The sequence below is a fragment of the Impatiens glandulifera genome, chromosome 1, assembly GCF_907164915.1.
Source record: "Impatiens glandulifera chromosome 1, dImpGla2.1, whole genome shotgun sequence".
Lineage (NCBI taxonomy): Eukaryota > Viridiplantae > Streptophyta > Magnoliopsida > Ericales > Balsaminaceae > Impatiens > Impatiens glandulifera.
Genome location: NC_061862.1, coordinates 97,521,056 through 97,544,276, shown reverse-complemented (window position 1 = coordinate 97,544,276; position 23,221 = coordinate 97,521,056). Strand labels below are relative to the sequence as shown.

General features: G+C 28.7%; 3 protein-coding genes across 4 annotated transcripts; 2 read left to right on the top strand and 1 right to left on the bottom strand.

The window, feature by feature from the left end:
- Window positions 1-119: 119 nt before the first annotated feature.
- LOC124922451 (serine/threonine-protein kinase ATG1t) lies at window positions 120-2,575 on the bottom strand. Of its 2 annotated transcripts, XM_047463177.1 has the most exons (9): window positions 2,300-2,575; window positions 2,080-2,197; window positions 1,935-1,993; window positions 1,636-1,700; window positions 1,467-1,560; window positions 1,234-1,314; window positions 868-979; window positions 691-790; window positions 120-508 (listed from the first exon to the last, which is right to left on the bottom strand). In XM_047463177.1, exons 1-8 carry the CDS (start codon window positions 2,549-2,551, stop codon window positions 738-740), a joined length of 834 nt encoding a protein of 277 aa, XP_047319133.1. In that variant the 5' UTR covers window positions 2,552-2,575; the 3' UTR covers window positions 120-508; window positions 691-737. The 2 variants fall into 2 exon arrangements, with proteins under 2 accessions (XP_047319133.1, XP_047319134.1); XM_047463178.1 differs by lacking the exon at window positions 120-508 and having other exon boundaries at window positions 637-790.
- Window positions 2,576-18,445: 15,870 nt separating this feature from the next.
- LOC124919376 (trihelix transcription factor DF1-like) lies at window positions 18,446-20,845 on the top strand. The gene is made up of 2 exons (XM_047459607.1): window positions 18,446-18,879; window positions 19,138-20,845. The coding sequence occupies exons 1-2, from the start codon at window positions 18,593-18,595 to the stop codon at window positions 20,357-20,359; spliced, it is 1,509 nt and encodes a 502-aa protein (XP_047315563.1). The 5' UTR covers window positions 18,446-18,592; the 3' UTR covers window positions 20,360-20,845.
- Window positions 20,846-22,150: 1,305 nt separating this feature from the next.
- LOC124922449 lies at window positions 22,151-23,011 on the top strand. The gene has a single exon (XM_047463176.1). The coding sequence runs from the start codon at window positions 22,203-22,205 to the stop codon at window positions 22,797-22,799; it is 597 nt and encodes a 198-aa protein (XP_047319132.1). The 5' UTR covers window positions 22,151-22,202; the 3' UTR covers window positions 22,800-23,011.
- The last annotated feature ends 210 nt before the right edge of the window (window positions 23,012-23,221 follow it).

Here is a 23,221-nt window from a genome sequence, read left to right as displayed (position 1 = left end):
AGCTTATTTGTTAAAATAAAATAAAAAATCATTTTCTTCAAAATCAATCCTGTTTGCTAGAAAAAATTGATCAATTTTTATTTAAGCTTAGATCTATCAAAAAACCACTTTTTTTCATTCCTCTTTCACTTAAAAAAAGTTGTATCTACTTCAATGACATATTTCATACCAAATGAAAACAAAATCACTCTCACTTTTTAATCTGTCAATTTCAAAAGTGATTGTGATAAAATACTAGTTCTCAAATAACCTTAATTTATTGATGTTTATCCCTTAAGACTTGGATGTTGGGGTTAGCTTACTCCCCTCAATCCTGATTTCAATGAGAATCAAATCTCATACCTCAATATGATAAGTTTCTTAGTCCAAGCCTCAGGTGAGACATTCTGGTTCATGTTGTGGTTTTCCAACTCCATCTCTTCTTTGTCGCATATGAATTTGTCCTTTCTTTAGGTAGTCTGATGGTCAAGAATCTCATAAGTCATATCCAGTCTTTTCCATATAGAGTCTGTGATTGATAAGCTTGAGTGAGTTAACACTTGGAATCAAGAGATAGTTACATTGCTATAAAGGCCTTTAAGGATTTCAAGTCAAGTAAACAAATGATAAGAAGTAGAGAATAAACTCATGCTTTTAGGAAAATGAAAGATTAAACCATTAAAATCTTCAAACATGAGAAAAGTTTGTCACCTTTGGCAAAATCTGCACGAAATTCATGAATAGCTTTCAGTTTCAAGCTACGTTCTTAAGAACTCGTGATGATAGAACTCATCAAATGAAAAACGATTCCCTGCAAAGAATAAAATAACAGTCAGGGCATAACATATGGTTGATTATATTGGGGAACAATAAGTTAGGATACAAGACCTGGATTTACACAGAGTAACCTTGAACAGATATCAACACAATGAGGTTGTAAATGTGTTAGAACAAGCTCTGAAAAAGGCAAGCATGTAGATGACCTAATATTCTGCAGCAGCTGTAATGGAAAAGATGAGAATCATTCAATGCACTATTTTTTTCATTATTTTTGAATTTTAGATTTATTGATTCCAAAATTTTAGATTCAACTCAAATGAAGACTTAGTTTAGTAGTATACTAGCTATGAAAGACTTAACTTGGTAATCTATAAAAGCGTCTAAAATACAATTTTAATCCCCAAATATTTATTAACTTACATTACTTCCACATTTTATTGAATCAACTTCTATACCAAGTACTTAAAATGCTACCTGAACATTTGTCCTACCACGGTATGGTGGGTAACCATGAAGCAATTCAAAAAGAATAATGCCCAAACTCCACATATCAACCTGCAAAGGAAGCCACCCCCTAAGTCATGATTCTTAATAGAACTGAGCAGATCGAAGGGTATCCAATCTCAGTCTTAAATCACAGCTCTTGTTATATTACTAAATTCACTGCAGAAAACATGTTTACTAAAACAAAATAAAAGGTTGTATACCTTCTCATCATATGGTTGAAATCCCAAGATTTCAGGAGCCATGTAGAATGGGGAGCCACAAACTGTGTCAGCATTGTTGTTTGGATGCAGAATTCTGTTTTAAGGTTTCGAAAAATACAATACAATTAATAACAGGAAATTTGGAACTAATGGTAACTTTGAAGTATACCTCGAGAGACCAAAATCAGCTATTTTTAGCACCAGATCATTTTGAGTACCCAATAGTAGAATATTCTGATTGCAAAAGGGGTTATATATTAAACTTCTTTTCTGAAGAGCACCAAGTAGGTAGGGGTCAAATCAGGGACTTTCTGTTTAAGAAGCAGAACATTCTAACCACTAAACTACACTAAATTGACAAAGGAATAAACTTATAACTAAACATTTTCCAGCTTTTAAAAGAGAATTTGATGGTCTGCAGTAATCCATGAATAATCCAATCCATACTGTAGTATATACAAATAATACCTCAGGTTTCAAATCTCTATGAATAATGTGATGGGTATTCAATACTTTTAAACCAGCTCCTGCAACAAAAGGATTCTGAAGAAGAAATCACTAAAAAGTTCATTAATTTAATAAGACATATCAAAAGAAATCCAATCATAATTACCAAGCTGTCTCATGAAATTCCTAGCTAATTGTTCATCAACTCTCCCATGAAGTTTAATGTATGAAGCTAGGTTTCCACCAGCACAGAATTCCAGAACCAAGAATACGCATCCATCAGCCTAAAATAGTCTCCAATTGCAGAATTAATTTAAGCAAGATCATTTCACTTAAGAAGATCATCACTCTTACTGGTAACTTGTAATCAGAATCAATAGATAAACCTTAAAGACGTCGAGAAGGTGGATGATATTGGGATGGTTAACGCTGGACAAGAAAGTGACCTCGCAGTCTAAGGAATCACGGAGGTTTCTAGTAAGTTTGCAGAGAGGGACCTGCTTGAGCGCCACAACCTGTCCGGACGTCCGATGCTTCGCCTTCCAGACGGTGGAATTGGACCCTCTTCCGATTATCGCCGTGGCAACGTAATCCTCTACGGCGATAAGATCGTCCATGATTGGAGATGTCATGATCATGGAAAGTGCTATACCAGATGTTAACTCCTTGTTATTGATTACTATATCTTATCTAATAAACTTTTATATATATCTCTTCATTTATAACTACTAAATTTTTAATAATTTTAATATTTATTTTCAAAATTATTAATAAATTTATATATATCAATTTAAAATATTTTATTATAAATTATTATTATATTGATATTTATTTAGCTTATATTTTAATATTTATTCTAAATTATTATTAATTTTAACAAATATATATATATATATATTATATATATATATTAGAATTATATATTAAATTGTTTTATCTTTTATGTATTATTTTATATTGTTGTATGTGATGTTGTTGGCCTAGTGGTGGTAATTGATTTTTTTTCTTGTTTTTGTAAAAAAGTTTGGATTTTTTTTTTTTTTTTTTTTTTTTTTTTTTTTTTTTTTTTTTTTTTTTTTTTTTGTTAATATATAGTATATGATTTTGCTTGATATATATTTTTTTAAATAAAAATATTTTATTATTATTTTGATTCTCAATTTTTAATTTTTTATTGAATTTTCTTTTAATGATTTTTTATTATTATAACTTTGTTATATAATATAATTACTTTTTTCTATTAAAGAATAATATTTATTATTATTATTTTTAACCATAATAACATTATGTATTATGTGTGACAACACGGAAGATAACATGATATGGTCTCAACGCCCTTATGAAGTAATGATGAATTTCACGCGCTCTAAGTTCGGCCCGGTTAGGAAGATTGGCCGCAATCTGAGCCTTACCACCCACCCTAATCTACCACCTATACAAAATATAGAATTATAATAATATTATAAATTTAAATAATAAATATTTATTAATTATTTAAAAATTGATGGAATTAATTATTTTAATTTTATATATCCATATATATATATATATATATATATATATATATATATATATATATATATATATATATAAAATGTCAATTTTATTTACAAAGTTGGAGGGATGTGTCAAATTTATTTATAAAGTCGTAAAATTCTATTTTTGTATATAAAATTGTCAAAAATAAATAAGATAACAGAAATCATCTAACGAGGTTAGATTTGTATCTATGTAGCATCCACAAATTTATTTTATATTTATTATAAGTTATTTTTCTTTTTCATTTCAAACAAACCTAGACTCATTAAATAAATAAAATTCCTTATTTTTTACTAACCTAACTTACCTCATACCTCATTTCACCAACAGTCCGCCGTTGCCGACCTCTTCACCAACAACCGTCTTCGTCTTCTTCGCCTTCTTCACCACACCAGTAACCGCCGTCCGTCGTAACCATTCTCTTTACCGCGATAACCGCGATAGTAGTTGGTCTATTATCAAAAATTAGTTTTATCATAATATGAATATATAAATAATTTTTTAATGTCAATATTTGTGTTTAAATGAATTATTATAGTCTGAAATTTAATTTGATAAATTGAAGTGTCGAGGGATTATTGTTTAGAAAACTAATTATAAAAACCTATTCTCTTTAGGAAAAAAACTAGTTACAAAAATTTGATTTTTCAATTCATCATCTCGGGTATTCATTATCTCCTGTATTCATTAGAAATCATTCTTGCTACTGTAATAAATAATTTTAACTGATACATGTTTCCTTTTTTACCATACTCCATTGCTGCATTTTTCTTAATAAGTTAATTGTTATTATTGTAATGAGATAATATTGAGTTTAAAGGTTAAAGAGATGATATTTGAATTTACAACTATTTAGTTTAAGGGTCTACCTTTTGGGATATCTTCAAGCAAAACAAATGAAAAACATTTGGCAGGAACGAGGTAACTCCTTTTTCAGGTTAATTTTAACGAGTTTTTTTGAATGATATATTATTTTGTAATTTTCAACATTATTTTCAATTTTATTTTGATCTTTGTAACTAGATTCGTAACTAAATTTGTAATTGGAACATACTGATTTGCCTTCAAAGTCACAAGTATCTATCCTTATATTGTTATCGAATTTGGAGGCAATGAATTTGGTTGTTACTAAACCAATCTTGTTAACCGTATAACAAGTATGCTCAGATTGAATTTTCTTGATCATCAGAGTATTTGAGTATTTGTTGTGTTATCTTTGCTAATGAACATTGTTCAAGTACACTATCCTTACTGCATATTGTTTCGATGTTCATTTTATTAACAACACTTAACCTCAAAGAAAATTTATTAGCACAACTATATTCAGTTATAGCTAATTTAACGTCTTCTTTTAGGGTATATTTGGATGGGTAGAATTTGAATTGGAATTGATATTTGAATTCTAATTCCAATTTCATAAGAATTGACATTGAATTATAATTCAATTTCCATGTTTGAGAAAACTATAAAATTGTAATTCAATCTCAATTCTCATGTTTGAAAAAAAAATATCTAATAGAAATAATTTTAATATATATTATCTATTTAATTAAAATATTAATTTGACCTAACTAATTATGATAGTTCGAGTGTTAAGAGAATTTTTTAAGTTTCAATTTTTATTACAAACATATCAGTTCAATATATTAACTTGATTTATAAAAAAATATATCAGTTCGACATTTTAACTTTCTAAATTTAAAAACAAAATATCGGTTTAACATGTTAACTTCTTAAATTAAAAAAAGAGAAATGATTGAGGGAGAGAATTTGGTGAGGGAATAACGTGGCGGCAATATGATTGACTGAAAAAATTAAATAATTTCCCTCTCTTCTCTCTTTCTTCCTACTTTATCATTTTTTTCAATTAATGAGGTGATGTCAAGTCATTCTCTCTCCCTCAAATTCCCTCCCCCTATCACTCCTCTTAAAAAAATATATATCAGTTCAAAATATTAATTTACTAAATTAAAAAAAGAAAGTAGTCATCGGTTTGATATTTTAACATCCTAAATTAAAAATAAAAATTATCAATTGAAAATTTTATGATATCTATCGAACCCTGATCATTATACAAGAAACTTGTGTTACTATTAGGAATTGTGTTTTAAATGATAAAATAATAAGTTATTTTATTTGAAAAAACATAAACAATAAATTTTGGAATTACAATTCCGAGCTAAAAAGAGTGGAATTGAGAACCGTAAAATTACACTAAATTGAATTCCATTGGAATTCTAATTTCAATTCTTAATATTAAAGGGTCTACCAAACTTAAGAATTGGAAATGGACCCCCCATTCCATTTCCAATGCCAATTACATGGTTACCAAAACACTTATATTGAATGTCATACATGTTACAAACTTTGTAGTACCATGATCATTTGGATTAAATGCATATCTTCTACTTGGTTTTTTCATTGGTTCATTCTCTAAATTCTCGATATTAAAATATCGAGGTTCACATCTATCTCATCCCATCAGTGAAGCTCCCCACATCCGAATCATCATATGTTTTTTTGCTAAAATCAACACTTTATTCTTCATTAACAGATTGAACATATGTCGAATCTACTTCACTATCACTTTCTTCTTCTTCAACTTCAATCGATTCTTCTTCTTTTTCAGTTTCAACTTCAATCAGTTCTTCTTCTTCAACTCGTTTTTTTTTCCGTTTCAGTTTCAACTCATTCACTTTCTTCAACTTCAACTTGTTCTCCTTCTAAATATAAGATCGTATCATTCTCAATAGACAATGGTTGTTCGAGTTCATTCACCAGGTAAACAGAAACATGTTTATGCTTGACTAAATAGGAAGATACTTTCAAGATTTCTTTGTCTCCACTGATGGAGATAAGACTAAGTATACAATAATATAATTTATTATTATTGTCGACATTTGTATACCCCAAATTTATAATCATCTCAAAAATATCCCAGTATGAAAATATGTCCAAATTACCTATAATTATTGGGTGTTCTAATTCATTGACATATTGTGTCGCTTCATCAGGACACATGTAAAATGTTCCTCCGTGATTTATAGACAATATATATTATCGCGAACTGAAAAAGGAAAACAAGAGAAAAGTTAGTATACATATTAAAATGACAAACAAATTTAATTGACTACAAATAACAATTTTCAAAAGACATAAACATGCTGAATAACTACAAATCCAACTACTGGAAAATAAAACAATGGAAAACTCTTGATTGATGTAATGCTAGAATAGGTTTCTGTTACTAATTGTCCAAACAGATTTTTATAAATAATTTTTAAGTATGGTAGGTTTTTGTAACTACTTCAATCTTTATTTGCATCCATATGGAACGATAAAAGCTTCTTGATTGATGTAATATCCAAACAGTTTATTCTAAAATAGAAGAAAAAAACTCAAATGCAACTATTAGAAAATAAAACAATGGAAAACTCTTGATTGATGTAATGCCCAAACAAGTTTCTGTAACTAGTTTTCCAAACATGTTTATGTAACTAGTTTCCAAGCATAGTAGATTTCTATAACTACTTCAATCTATCATATTAAACTTCAGACCACAATAATCTCTTTAAACACAAATATTAAATTCAAAAAGAGTTTATACATTTATCAAGAGAAACTAGGTATGATAAAACTAATATTTCTTCACGTCGATCAATATTAGGATTGCGGCGAAGGTCGCGATGAACCAACTATTGTCGCGGTCAAGAGAATGGTTATGATGACCTGTTGGTGAAGAGGGCGAAGAGAGCGACGATGACGACTTCCAGTGAAGAGGGCGATGACGATAGTTGCTAGTGAAGAGGTCGGCGACATCGACTGTTGGTGAAGTGAGGAATGGAGAAAAGTTAGGTCTGTAAAAAAAAGATAAGGTAGTTTTATTTATTTATTGAGTCTAGGTTTGTTTGAAATGATAAAGAAAAATAGTTTAAAAAATATAAAATAAATACATGGATGCCACATGGATACAAATTTAACACCGTTAGATTACTTCTATTATCTTATTTATTTTTGACATTTTTTGACAACTTTATATACAAAAATATAATTTTGCGACTTGATAAATAATTTTGACACTTCGCTCAAACTTTTTAAATAAAATTGAAATTTTTCTTATGTTATTAATATTTAACACACCAAGGTAGCTCAGTGGTAGGAATCGGCTTAAAAGACCAAAATATTACAGATTCAATTCAACCTGGAAGTGTTTTGTGTTGAAACGTGGTCATAACTTAGGGTATTATGTCAGTTCTCCGTAATTCAAATATATATATATATATATTATTTTATGAATTTATTATATATATTTATAAGAATAATTAATATTTTTATCAATACAAAATATAATAATTAATAATTTTAATTATTATTTTTTTTAAACTTACTTTTATTTTAATTAAATCCTATCATTTTTTTATAATATATAAATTATATGTAGTATTATAATTAAAATAATAAATATATAAAATATAATATTATTGATTATTTTGTTTGATGTTTAAATATATATATATATATATATATATATATATATATTACCAATATTTATTATATTTTATGATATTATAGAAATTTATAGAAATAATTAATAGTTTTAAAACATCAATTAAAAATATACTAGATGATATTTTGATATATTTTAAATAGTGTAATATATATATATATATATATTTTATTAATATTTATTTTAAGTAATTATATTATTTCAAATATATATTATATAAATATCTGAAAGAAAAGAAAGAAAAATATTTGATAAAAATAAAACAATAATAAATTATATATATATATATATATATATATATATATATATATATATAACTAATTGTGTTAATTTTTAAAGATAATTAAAATGTGTTTCATATTTATTTTATAATTTTATAGTATATGAACAAAATAAAAACAATATATTCTTTAAAGAATAATTTAAAAATGCGTGCAAAATTTAAGGAAAAAAAATATAAATTACTTCTTATTTTTATTTTTATTTTTATATTATAGGTGGTTTTTTTAGTACCTTAGATCTTGTTCCAGCTCCACCCTATACCACCTTTAACTTTTCATTCTCTCTTTTCATTCATTTTGACTTATTCTATAAACTAACCAATTTTTGTAAAAGTGGTGTAGGGTGGATCACCAAATCTGAAAAGCAGATTTGAGCCCGATAATGTTGACTTCACTCCTAGCTTATAAGTTATTTTATGTTTTTAAGTTTTATTTTATTGTAATGAATATTAATGTTACAATTGAAGTTGATTTAAAAAAACTCAAGTCTAAAAAATTGGAGCTTTGTTTTTATTTTTTTTATTTAAAAATAATATTATTTGAGAATCTAGTTTAAAATATCTTATTAGATATAATCCAGATTGTTTTCATTAAATTATTGTCATGCTTCATGGGGTATAGTTAGTGGGAAATAATGCAATTTGATTATAATAATTGTATAAGAGAAAATCACATATATTAAGTTGTTTCTAATTTTTTAATATTCACTTCATACTTTATTTCTTATTTATTTAGTTTTTATATTTAAAATTAATTAGATTTTATTAACACATAATTAACTAATTTTAAGCAAAATTTTAAATATAGGGACATCTCACCTTTGTAACACCGTCTCAATTTCTCAAATTCTCAGTGGAATATGAGACTTTTAGTTTCATAAGTTTAAACTAACTTAGTTAGTTACTATTATCTAATTTATACTTTCATTTAAAAAAATGGTGATGAAAAATAAAAACCTTAAGCAAAATTATACACTAATAAATTACACCAAAATCTAATCACCCAATTATATTTTTAATTAAAACAAAAAACTTTTCATTGGATGAAAAAGAAATCTTTATTACACAATTTTTCATACTTTTATTCTTTTAAATATGATCAATTTTAATTATATTAATTAAAATAATATTAATACAAAGAACTCATGATGAGAATATTTAATTTTGATAATTCGGTGTAATAAATATCTTGATATTAAATTAACTAAGATTATTAGTACACATAAAAGTATGAAAAATTGTCAACTTAATTCTTTCTAATAATTTATATTTATTTATTTGATAGTTGGTCTATATAACTCAAGTAAATCATATAACTAGACAACCACTTCTATCACGTAAAAAGAGTCCTTAATTTGAGTTACGCTCGTTGTGTTGATCCGTCCCGTCAAATAATTTAGACGGATTTGGTTGAAATATTAGCAACTCATTTGTATGTGGATCTACATGGGTCAACCCGTTCGGGTCGCGGGCCTAGGCGGGTCAAACTTGGGTTGGCCCACGGGTTGTCAAAAATTATGTAATCGGATTTATAGCCTTTTAGGCATATGTCGCATAACCCTAGTTTTTTTCTCTCCTAGAAATACTTCGTCACCGGCCGCCGACTACTTATTTGTTCATCCTTTCTTCTCTTCGTTCTCGCCTTCAAGGGTTCGTGAATTCAAACTTGGTTCCAGACTGCAACAATCAATACTCAATCCTTTCACTTATGGCATGTGATGTTTTGGTTATTCCTATAATTACTGTGGCATCAAAATCAACTTTTTCCATTGGTGCTCGGGTGCTTACCAAGTATAGAAGTTCCACTCTTCCTGAAAATGTGCAAGCTCTTATTTGTACTCGCAATTGGTTATATGGATATGTTATCGGTAATTTTATTAACAAATTTTTAATTATGTTCTTGACTTATTTGTGACTTCATATATTAGTTTATTTTGATTTAAATTTTTAACTACCTTCATTTTTGTATATTTCATATGTAGATAAAAATCAAGAAGACAACATAATAGTTACATCAATATTGTCCAAACATGGATAAAATGTTATAGAGGATGCTAATGCAGACATGGAAAAGAAAGACGATGCAGGAGAAGAATTTGACATGAATTATATCTCGATTGATGATATTTAAAGAATGTTGACTTTACTAAAATTTATATTTTATAATTTTTCAAATTTTAGTTACTTTGTTGAATTATTTAGTCAATTAATGTGTAACGATAGAGAAAACTTTTGTTTGGTGTATTATGACTATTTGATCATGTTTTGAACTCTTGTTTTTTAGAATTATTAATACTTTTATTTATTTTTATTTGTAATGAAACAACCTGCCGGCTAGGTTGGCCTACTTAACCCGCAACCCACTTTGGGTTGAGAATTTTCAACCCGTGAGTTTTAGTGGGTAGACCCGTCCCGCCATGGGTTGGCCTATACTTGTTATTAAATTGACATTGTGATCTTATAATTATATAATTAACTATATATTTATATCAAATAAAATACATTTATTTAAAAATAACTAAATGACATTTTTATATGAAGAATGAACAATATATGTATATATAATAACACAGCTCTTTCCATATTTAGCTATGTTTTATTCAGTTATTTATATTAATAAATCTAATATTATAAAAAAAATTATATTCTTTAATATAAATATTTATCTTAAATAATATATAGATTTTAAAACTTTTAATTTAATTTTATAATAAAATATTTACCTATATTAATCTTAATCTTAATCTTGACAAATAAACGTACAGCCAGCATGCATGATTGATGTAATTATAAGGAAAGATTATTAATATTGTTTTTAGTGATCTAAGTCTAATCTCGATAATATTTGGTGTAACCATCAATGAATTACGTACACTAATTATTAACCTTTTTAGTTTGGCAAGGCCTTTTTCGGTATGGATTTTTTAATATTTTTATACAATCAAACATTATTTAACTTTTTTTTTTTTTTTTATCAATCACACATTACTCAAAATATTAAATTATTATTTTTATTTTATTTATATATATCGTTTAATTATTTTAAATAAATTTTAGATTTTGTTGTTCCAAATTATGTATCATTTCATTTTATTTTTGTTTGTTGATGTTTGGTTCTTTTTATTCCATGTATTACAATCTTTATTCTTATTATTTCTCTTTGTTTTGGAAAAAATATTTTTGTTATTAATTAATAAAAACTTGATTTAAAAAATAAATAAAATAAAAACAGAGAAAAAAAATAAAACCCTGAAAATTATTTGACAAAAAAATCTTCCCTTGTTCAAACTTGATACTATCACTTATTCAAACTTGATACTATCACTGGTGAAAAGAGGGTCATTACCGAGAGTATAAACTCTCGGTAATGGCCCTATATCTGTCGGTATAGATATAATACCGAGAGTTTGGATAACTCTCGACATTTGTCGATATTGCAATTTTCGGTAAATCTAATTGGGTGTTTTCCGAGAAATTTCATAAATCTCTCGGTTTAGATACTAGAAAAAAAAACGAGAGTTATTTAAAAACTCTCGGTTTTTCCTTACAAGAAAACCCGAGAGTTATTTGAAAAACTCTCGGATTTCCCTCACAAAAAAAACCGAGAGTTATTTGAAAAACTCTCGGTTTTTCCCTTGTAAGAAAAATCGAGAGTATTTCAAATAACTCTCGGGTTTTCTTGTAAGGGAAAACCGAGAGTTTATCAAATAACTCTCAGGTTTTATTTTAAGGAAGAACCGAGAGTTTTTCAAATAACTCTCGGTTTTTCTTGCGAGGAAAAATCCGAGAGTTTTTTAAATAACTCTCGGTATTGCCTATAAGTCATATCGTTTCTACTTTTTCGGGAAAACCGGTCTTCGGGTATCTAGGCATGGTTTATGCTATGATCAGTACAGGTGTTCTTGGATTTCTTGTTTGGGCTCATCATATGTTTTATAAATGTCTCAAATAGGGTGATCGTTTTGTGCGTAACTAAAACCTGTTCAGCCAAACCAATACATATACAACAATATTCATAAACCAAAAGATCATTATAATTCCAAAATTCTAAACCAAACCCAATCATTCAAACAACCTGTCATCAGTCGAACCAAAACATTTATAATTGTTCAAAAATTATAATGTACTAACTAGCTGGGGGAGGGTTTGTCATTAAGAATTCAATTTGTTGTTCATATTTCTCCATTCTTTGCGTCATTTGCATCCTCTCCGCTTCCATTTGACTCTTCCTTTGCGATCTTTCTCTATCCCTTTTTTTTCCATTTCACTAATCATTTCCACTCTTTCTATATTCCTCATTTGAATTTCCTCAATTGTGAACGCCATGTGTCTCACATCCTCCTTTAGCTATTCATTCTCCTCCAACAACCGATCAGTGAATCGTTGAGAATTGTTTCCACTCCGACGATCCTCTTGTGTGGGTCGGACATCGGATCCCATACCGATCACTGTCTCATGCATTTGGCGTCCGTACACTTTCTTCGTCAAGTCGAAGTCAAAGATATCTAGTTCATTGCTTCTTACTCCCTCCATCTCTGCCTGCACATTTGAAATTAATTTTCATTTATATAAATAAGCTATATATAATTTTATTAAAGTCAATTAACTTACGATCTTCTTTTGCGCTCGTTCGTCTGGGATCGGATTAGGGTTTTCTTTTGTAACTTTAGGGTACGGGTCCCCTTGAAAACTTCAACGATAGAAGGGGTCCGTCTTATTTCACCCGCCTTCTGAAATAAATGATTTATGAAATTAGTAACATCAATAATAATCGATTCATTCACAAACTTAAATCAAACTAAATCTAACATCAATAATAATCAAACCTAAAACTAACATCAATAATAATCAATTCATTCACAAACTTAAATCAAACCTAAATCTAACATCAATAATAATCAAACCTAAAACTAACATCAATAATAATCAATTCATTCACAAACTTAAATCAAACACAAATCTAACATCAATAATAATCAAACCTAAAACTAACATCAATATTAATCAATTCATTCACAAACTTAAATCAAACCTAAATCTAACAAAATCTAACATAAATTAAACATAAAACTAACATCATTCAAACCTAAACCTAACATAAATCATAAATCTAACAAAATCTAACATAAATCAAACATAAAACTCACATCAATCAAACTTAAATCTAACAAAATCTAACTTAAATAAAACATAAAACTAATATCATTCAAACCTAAATCTAACATAAATCAAACTTAAATCCAAGAAACTGTAATCTAAATCAAACCTAAAACTAACCAACATCAAACCTAAATCTAACCATATAATATAAACATAATTAAACTAACCTAGAAGTTGAAGAGAAGAAGCACGACGACAGGCAGATCGACGACGAGCTAGAGACATGGCGGCAGATAGATCGACGGCGAGCTACAAGCGGCGGAAGGATCAATCGGCGACATGGACGTGGGCGGCATTGGGCGTGGGTGGCGTTTGTCGTTATCGGCGTGGATCGTCTTTCGGGTGAGCGCGACTGTCGATCGGGAGAAGGGGAGAGGGAAGAAGCGAGCGATAGTGATCTGGATAGGGAAAGCTGTTTTTTTAATTAAAAGGGGTTTTACCGAGAGTTTTAGGTATAACTCTCGGTTTTGACCCTTTCATATTTCCGAGAGTTTTAGGTATAACTCTCGGTTTTGACCCTTTCATATTTCCGAGAGTTTTAGATATAACTCTCGGTTTTGATTTTTAATATTTCCGAGAGTTTTATATATAACTCTCGATTTTGGTTATTTTTCCGAGAGATATGAGTAAATCTCTCGGTTTTGATGGATCTCACACAAATTTTAATAAAAGAAAAAACGAGAGAATTGTGTATATCTCTCGGTTTTGACCTTAGATTTTTTAACTTAAAACATCAATAACACACAATCATCTATTTAAAACACAACCTAATTATCATTAAACACATCCTTTTTATAATCAAACTCTACACATATTCTTATTATCATCAAACACAAACATATACATTCCTTTATATAATCAAACACAATCATATACATTTATAAAATTAATCACAATCCATACACTTCAAAAATAACACACACTTTATTAGCTTAGTTAAGAGTTTAGACAAACTAATTAAACACCAAGTAAATTAAAATAAATGAAGAAATAAAAAAATGAAGAAATCAAATACCGAGAGGTATACCTATAACTCTCGGTATTACCATTTAAAATAGAAAGATATTTGAATATCTTTCGGTATTTGACTTCTTCATTTATTTAATTTAATTGGTGTTTAACTTTCTAATTAGCTTGAACAACATTAATTTAACACATTTCATATCCTTAAACAATCCCCGCACATCTAATAATCAAACTCTACACACATCCTTAATATAATCAAACATAAAACATACACTTTTTTATATAATCATACACAATCATATACATTTATATAATTAATCACAATCTCTACTCTTTAAAAATAACACACACTTTATTAGCTTAGTTAGGAGTTTAAACAAGCTAATTAGAAAGTGAAACACCAATTAAATTAACAAATGGAGAAGTGAAATACCGAAAGTTTTCTAAATATGTTTTGGTTTTGAGATGTCAAAACTGAAAGATACTTAGAAATCTTTCAAAATTACCAATTTCTCAACACTTAAAATTATTTTCAGTTTTTTTGGAAAAATCAAAACCGAGGGTTTTTTTGAAAAACCTTCGCAATTACCTAGTTCCAAAATTTAGAATTATTTTCAAATTTTTTGGAAAGAGTCAAAACTGAGGGTTTTTAGAAAAACCTTCGCAATTACCCATTTCCCAACACTTAGAATTATTTTCAATTTTTTTGGGAAAAGTCAAAACCGAGAGTTTTTTGAAAAACCTTCGCAATTACCCCCTTTCCAACACTTAGAATTATTTTCAGATTTTTTGAGAAGAGTCAAAACCAAGGGTTTTTTTAAAAAAACCTTCGCAATTACCCATTTTCCAACACTTAGAATTATTTTCAGTTTTTTTGGGAAAAGTCAAAACCGAGGGTTTTTTGAAAAACCTTCGCAATTACCCCATTCCCAACACTTAGAATAATTTTCAGATTTTTTGAGAAGAGTCAAAACCAAGAGTTTTTTGAAAATCCTTCGCAATTACCCCCTTCTCAACACTTAGAATTATTTTCAGATTTTTAGAGAAGAGTCAAAACCAAGGGTTTTTTGAAAAACCTTTGCAATTACCCCTTCTTAATACTTAGAATTATTTTCAGTTTTTTTGGGAAAAATCAAAACCGAGGGTTTTTTTGAAAAACCTTCGCAATTACCCCCTTCTCAACACTTAGAATTATTTTCAGTTTTTTTGAGAATAGTCAAAACTGAGAGTTTTTTTTGAAAAACCTTCGCAATTACCTCCTTCCCAACACTTAGAATTATTTTCAGTTTTTATGGGAAAAGTCAAAACCGAGGGTTTTTTGAAAAACCTTCGCAATTACCCCCTTCTCAACACTTAGAATTATTTTCAGTTTTTTTGAGAAGAGTCAAAACCGAGAGTTTTTTTGAAAACCTTCGCAATTGCCCATTTCCCAACACTTAGAATTATTTTCAGATTTTTTGGAAAGAGTCAAAACCGAGGGTTTTTGGAAAAACCTTCACAATTATCCCCTTCCCAACACTTAGAATTATTTTCAGTTTTTTTTAGAAGAGTCAAAACCGAGAGTTTTTTGAAAAACCTTCGCAATTACCCATTTCCTAACACTTAGAATTATTTTCAGATTTTTTGGAAAGAGTCAAAACCGTTAGTTTTTTGAAAAACCTTCGCAATTACCCATTTCCCAATACTTAGAATTATTTTTCAGTTTTTTTTGGGAAAAGTCAAAACCGAGGGTTTTGGAAAAACCTTCACAATTACCCATTTCCCAACACTTAGAATTATTTTCCGTATTTTTGGGAAAAGTCAAAACCAGGGGTTTTTGGAAAAACCTTCATAATTACCCATTTCTCAACTCTTAGAATTATTTTCAGTATTTTTGGGAAAAGTCAAAACCGAGGGTTTTTGGAAAAATCTTCGCAATTACCCTTTTTGGGAGAGTCAAAATTGAGGGTTCTTTGAAAAACCTTCGCAATTACCTTTATCCAACATTTAGAATTATTTTCAGTTTTTTTGGGAACAGTCAAACCCGAGGGTTTTGTGAAAAACTTTCGATGAAAACTCATATCACCGAAGGTTTTATACACCTTTCAAAATTTATTTTTAATAACGAAATATTTATTTCTCTCCGAACCATTACCGAGAGTTTTATAAAACCCTCGATAAAAGTCTTTTTTTTCACTAGTGTATTGATAGTTTCATAGAATCTGAATTAGTTTATAAGCTTCCCAGCTTATTGCGCACATATGTTTATTGATTTTGCATGTTTGATTCAGTTTATACATACTTCAATTTATTTATTTTTTATATTTATAATATTATTTAATAATTAATATTATATATATATAATGTTATATATATTTATTAATTTAATTTTAAATATTAATAAATAATTTAAATTAAAAAATAATATATTTGAAAATAAATTATATTAATATATTAATTTTATAAAATTTTATTAATATATAATTTTAAATATTAATAAATGACTTAAACTAAAAAATAAATATATTTTTAAATAATAATATGAATATATTAATTTTTATAAATATATAATTTTAAATATATTTAACATAAATATGATATAAAAATAATTCATAATATTTTAAAATTTTCATCTCTTACTCCCTCTTATTTGAAAATCTGTCTTTTTCTACATTTTCATTTTTTTTAAATTATATGGTTATATAAGTTTAATAATAGTCAATAAAGAAATAAAGAAAAGTAAATTATTATTATTATTATATATTTCTATACTTCTTTTTCTGACCTAATCTTTTAATCCTAATCTTTTAATCGTGAATTATTATTATTTTTTTTTGGCTTTCTTAAGATTTGATTAATCTCAGTTGTAATCGATACTTTTAGGTAATTAATTAAGATTAGTGTTATTTTTTAAAATTATAATTATTAATAAATAAAAAAATTAACTTGTATTTATATTTTATATTTTGCTTAATTATTATATATGTTAATATACATATATTATAAATAATAAATTAAAATATATTAAAAATGTATGTTTTGTTATTATAATAATTTTATAAAAATATAAGAAATAGTTGAAATAGATGAGAGAATGAATGAAATAATTAAAAAGAGATTAAATAGATCATGGACATTAATAAAACTAGGAAGATCCTCGTGCGATGCACACACGTTAAAAATATATTGTTAAAACGTTTTGCTTTCATGAAATTTGGTGTTGAATTTAAAATATAAAGTGTTATTAATCTATTTGATTAAAGAGTTGTACTTGTTTGGTTAGGTTGCGAGTTCGAAACATATCTATAACATTTTTAATTTTATTTTTAACCGTTTTAAATTTATGGGCGGGTCAACTCAGAATCCGACCCAAGTAACCATTTACTCTCACATATATCTAAATTAACTAAAACTTTTAACCCGACAATCCGGACACTTTTAAAATGAAGTATATATATATATATATATGATTAGAAATGAATGAAATACGAGAGAATGAATAAAATATATTTAAAAGTGATGAGAGAAAAACACTGAATTAAAACTGAGGTAGAAAAAAAATTGAGTTTATAAAATATGTGATTATAATTTTTTGCTTACGTAAAATTACCGTACCAATTTATTACGCAAAAGCCCAAACCTAGCTTATGAACACCAAATCAAATGAGGGACATGATTTTTTATGTTTTGTATTTTTATTTTTTATAAAAAAATTCTTTATTTATATCATTGTCATTTTAAATAATAAATCACTCATTTAATTAATTAATTTTTTTATTTTTTATATTAAATTATAAATACAAAATGACATTTTAGAAATTAAACCATTCAAAATCTAAATAATTCAAATATTTTTATCAATCAATTCTTTTGAAAAAAAAAAACCTAAAAACCAAAATCAAACAAGATCTAAGTCCTCCAAGTCAAGCACAATTGAAAAAGTGGACATTAACTAGACAGATAATAGCCAAGCAATCAAAATTCAAAATTCAATTTTCAAACTTGTCCAAATCAAACTTTAAAATCGGCCCCCACTTTATTAATTTCCTTCTAATTTCATCCCAAAAAGGAAAAACAAAACCCTAATAATGCCACACCATTGTTACCTCAACTCCAAGAGGGAGAGAGAGAGAAGTCTAGAAATGAGCTTAGAACTCACTACCCATAAAAACCCACCACCCAATTTACTTAACAACTCCTCCTAAAACCCTAGAATTTCACCTTTTTTGAAACCAGAAATTCACCGAGATGCCAGAGGATTTGGAGTTGCGAGAAATTTCAGCTATAGCAGCCACGGCTACAGCCGTTGTTCCGTCGTCGTCGAATCTGAATGATAATAATGGGTCCGGTGAATTTGGTGAAGAAGTGGGAGGAGCAGAAGGTGGGGGCATGGGCATGGGCGATGGTGATCGGAGCTTTCCAGGAAATAGGTGGCCTCGCGAGGAAACGTTGGCTTTGCTGAAGATAAGGTCTGAGATGGACTTCGCCTTTCGGGATTCCACCATTAAAGCGCCTCTGTGGGATGAGGTTTCCAGGTATTTAATCTCAACTCTCTTCTTACACACTAGATAAGATCTGAAACATCATAACTGTAATTTGGATTAGGAGTCTGAGATAAGATAAATTAAGATGAACTCTGCAGTCTACTTGAATCTTGTATTGCTTATAGTAAAACTGTCTAGACTAGATAGATTAAGATGAACATAATCCCCAATTTGAAACAATCAAAACGGCGGATTTGAAGATAATGGAGGAGCATAGCAAATGAAGCTTGTTGATAAAATTGTTATCAGGAAACTAGCTGAGCTTGGATACATCAGAAGCCCCAAAAAGTGCAAAGAGAAGTTCGAGAACATCTATAAATACCACAAGAGGACCAAAGAATGTCGATCTGGCCGACAGAACAACAAAAGCTATCGATTCTTCGAGCAATTAGAGCTTCTGGATTACCAATCCTCCCTCCCATTACCTTCACCGAGTTACATCCACTCTCAGGAGCCTTCCATAATGACATCAATTGTCCCAACTACAAAAAATCCATTTACCATCCCTCAAAATATCCCCATTCGGAATTCAGAACTCTTCATATCTACCTCCACATCCACCACATCATCATCCGAGAAAGATATCATAGGCGACGACAAGAAAAAGAAAAAGTTAGCAGATTTCTTTGAGAGACTCATGAAGGAAGTATTGGAAAAGCAAGAGAGTTTGCAAAGCAAGTTCATAGAGGCGTTGGAGAAATGCGAACACGACAGAATAGCTCGTGAAGAGAATTGGAAAACGCAAGAGCTGGCTAGAATCGAGAGGGAGAAAGAGTTGTTGGCTCAAGAACGTGCCATAGCTGCAGCTAAAGATGCAGCTGTGCTTTCTTTCTTACAGAACATATCCGAGAAAGCAGGACCAGGACCAGGACCCGTTCAAATGTTGAAGAAAACTATATTCGAAACTCCCAGCTTAGTAAAACCATTATTCGATAAAAAGGAAAACGGTATTGTTAGTTCACCTCAGATGGGTAGTAGTAGTTCATCAAGATGGCCGAAAGCAGAAGTGGAAGATTTGATTAAGCTTAGAACCAATCTCGATTTGCAATATCAAGATAACGGACCAAAGGGTCCTCTATGGGAAGATGTGTCGATAGCAATGAAGAAACTCGGGTACGATAGAAGTTCAAAAAGGTGTAAAGAGAAATGGGAAAACATAAACAAGTATTTCAAGAGGGTAAAAGAGAGTAACAAGAAAAGACCTGTAGATTCGAAATCATGTCCTTATTTCGAATTGCTAGAATCCCTTCGTGTTAGGAAGTTCAAGAAAGGGGAGGACCCGAGTGGGTCAGGTACAAACTTGAATCCTGTTGACGAAACACCAATCATGGACATGATGGGTCAGCAGAAAAATCCTTTATCGGTTAATAATGAATATTGTGAAGATCAAAATGAAGAAGAAGTAGAAGATGATGGGTCTGATAATGAGGAAGAAAGTAGAGATACTTATGAAATTGGTAATAAGATTTGAGCATGAAGAACAAATGACAGCAATCAAATAAGGTAAGAGTTAGCAATAGTTTTGCATAGATGGCGTTATTGTTTTGGGGTAAATAGTTTGGGAGGGGCACAATAATAATGCTGTTGGTTGGTTGGCTGGTGTAATAGTAGTTTTGTATAATCTATATGGGTATGTCTTTTGAAGGTCTTTTGAAGTTTGATTCCGATTGAAAGCGCCTCCATTGCGAATGAAGTGTAGGAGTTGTGGTGGTGGAATTTCGTGTTAGTTTTCTCCGTAAAAAAGAAAAGAAAAAAGAAGCGATTTTTACCATTTGTGTAGAAGAAGAAAGCTTTTTATATGTTTGTATGAGTTAGTCATGTATTATAGTAATAATAATAATGTTGTATTTGAAGACATTCTTCTATCAATTGAGAAGACAAACAATAAGAATTTTCATATAGTTTTTTACTGTTTGTATTTTATTTTATTGTTGGATATTCCTATCTTCACATTTTTGGATTTTGAAAGTGTTTTTATATGTAGTGTGTTTCTTTCTATGAGATAAAGAGTGCAGGAAACTAAGGGACTTTGTCAAATTCAATTCAATGTGAAAATTTCAGATTAAAACGAAAAGTCAGTTGTACTAGCTTTATTCAATTGTTGAGTGTAAATTGCATTTTTGGTTTCTCTTCATCTTCTTGTTTTTAATTGTAATTTCTTATTAGGATAGTTCAACAATTATTTTTAAGAACGTCCTATTTAAGTTTTGTTGAATAAATATAACGTTTCTTAATAATAATTAAACATTAAGATCATTATTGAGATACTCTACAATTCCGCTTGATTCTGTGGTTTGTGTGGACAAGGAATTTTTGTATCAAAAGGTTAAGAGGGTTATCAGATTTTGTGACTTAAAAGAGTCACCAAATACATTTTAATAGAGATTTTTGAAATTATTAATATTAGTATAAAAATTAAAGTAACCTAATAATAAGAGTCAATTTAAGAAATTTTTATAAATTCAATTATATATTTTTTATTGTTGCAATGTATTTCTTGACTTTTTTTGTTCAAGTGTTTTCTTATCTTGATTAAAACCTAATTCTATTTTTTTTTGTTTATAACATCAGAGAAAATAATAGAAAAAATAATTAAAATAAATAAATTATATATATATATATATATATATATGTTTATTTGTGTTTTCAGTTGTTGGATTTCATTTTCATTTTTTTCTCTTTAACAAAAATTCTTTTGAATAATGTGAAATTAATTTTTTCTTCTGGGTCCTGGTGCCTTTTCTAGCATATATATATATATATATATATTTATTTATTTATTTTATATGTATCTTTTTTTTTGAATTAATAAAAATTAATTTTTTATTCTTTATATTTTTTCAATGCTATAATAATTTAAAATATTATAAATAGTAATAAACAAAAATATTCTGATTGCTAAATTAATAAACCCAAACTCCAAGATCTATCTCTTCTTACCGTTGGATAAATATTGTCGCACACTATACGATACACTATAGTCATTATTATCATACTTTATTCATATCAATTTAATTATCACAAGTACTTTTCTAATAATAAATATTATTTGTTTTAATTTAACAAATAAAATAAAACTAAAACTTTCTGAATTCGGATCCATAATTTCATCATATAAAAACCGTCAATAATCCTTTTAACTTTTCTTTTAGTAAAAAATTAAAATTAAATAATATTTTTTTAATAGCCAGATTCAAAGATTGTTTCATTATAAATAATATTATTATTTTAGAGCAGTCCATCATCTATCTGCTTTCTCTCACTACTATTATACATAAATATCTGGACTGGACCAGACCAGAGCTTGGATATCAATGGCGGACTATACTACAGAGAACAATCTTCATCATCAACATCAACAACAACAAACCCTAATCTCAAAAGAAACAGCACTCCAAGCTCTCAACACAATCGTCCAACTCCATTTCGAGAAAACCCTGGAAAAGAAACGAGCCGTGGACGCCCAAAAAAAAGAACTCTGGAAACTCTTCCAGATCTTCTTCCTATTCCTCTCAATAATCTTCGCCACCATTTCCCTTTCCCCTTCCCACCGTCTCCAGTGCCGCCATTGTTGGATCCCGATCGGACTTCTTTCTCTAGCCCATCTAATCTTCTACGTCTCTGTTGCTCAAATCCTCAGATGCGTAAATGGGTTCAAGTATCAGAGAAGATGCCATAAGCTCACACTCGGCCTTGCCACGGAGCGGCTACGGCAGATGAAGATGAGATACGGCGGCGGTGGTGGAGGAGAGGATGGGGGAATAATGGGTGATGATTTTGAGATACATTATCAAGAACCGCCGGAGAGTTATTTTGGTAAGTTTAAGAGGAATTGGGCGTTGCATTTTGGGTTTTTGATCTTTGTTTATGGGTTTATGATTTCTTCCACTGTCGTTCTTATCTGTTTCTAGATATATATATATATAGATCTCATTGTTCTAGATATTCCAGGGGAGTTGATTTGTTTGGAAAACTGGATTCAGGATAGAGTATCTTTCAATTAGTTTGATTCATTACATTGGGTGGGTTGAGTTTGTTCTTCAAAATCTTGAGAATTCTTAGAACTTTTAAGTTGAATCTTATTTAGAACTCCTTTGGATTGGAATCATGTTTTAGAAATCCTTTAACTTCTTATTTGTATCCTATTATTCAACTTATTCATTAATTTGTTTGACTATATTTATAGCTTATTATCAACCACTTTTTTACTTCAATGTTTTACTTACTTTATCAATTGAACTGACTCCACGAGTAGGATTTTGACTACACAGAGTAGGATTTTGACCTTAAAATATACAACTCAAAAACTTATACAAATTCAAAATGTAATAGG

Coding starts and splice junctions, on each gene's coding strand:
- LOC124922451 (XM_047463177.1), bottom strand. CDS start 2,551: ATGATCATGACATCTCCAATCATGGACGATCTTATCGCCGTAGAGGAT. Junction 1,994..2,079: donor GAATTTCATGAGACAGCTTG/GTAATTATGATT, acceptor CTTTTGTTGCAG/GAGCTGGTTTAAAAGTATTG. Junction 1,701..1,934: donor ATAGAGATTTGAAACCTGAG/GTATTATTTGTA, acceptor TTTTGCAATCAG/AATATTCTACTATTGGGTAC.
- LOC124919376 (XM_047459607.1), top strand. CDS start 18,593: ATGCCAGAGGATTTGGAGTTGCGAGAAATTTCAGCTATAGCAGCCACG. Junction 18,880..19,137: donor CTGTGGGATGAGGTTTCCAG/GTATTTAATCTC, acceptor AATTGTTATCAG/GAAACTAGCTGAGCTTGGAT.
- LOC124922449 (XM_047463176.1), top strand. CDS start 22,203: ATGGCGGACTATACTACAGAGAACAATCTTCATCATCAACATCAACAA.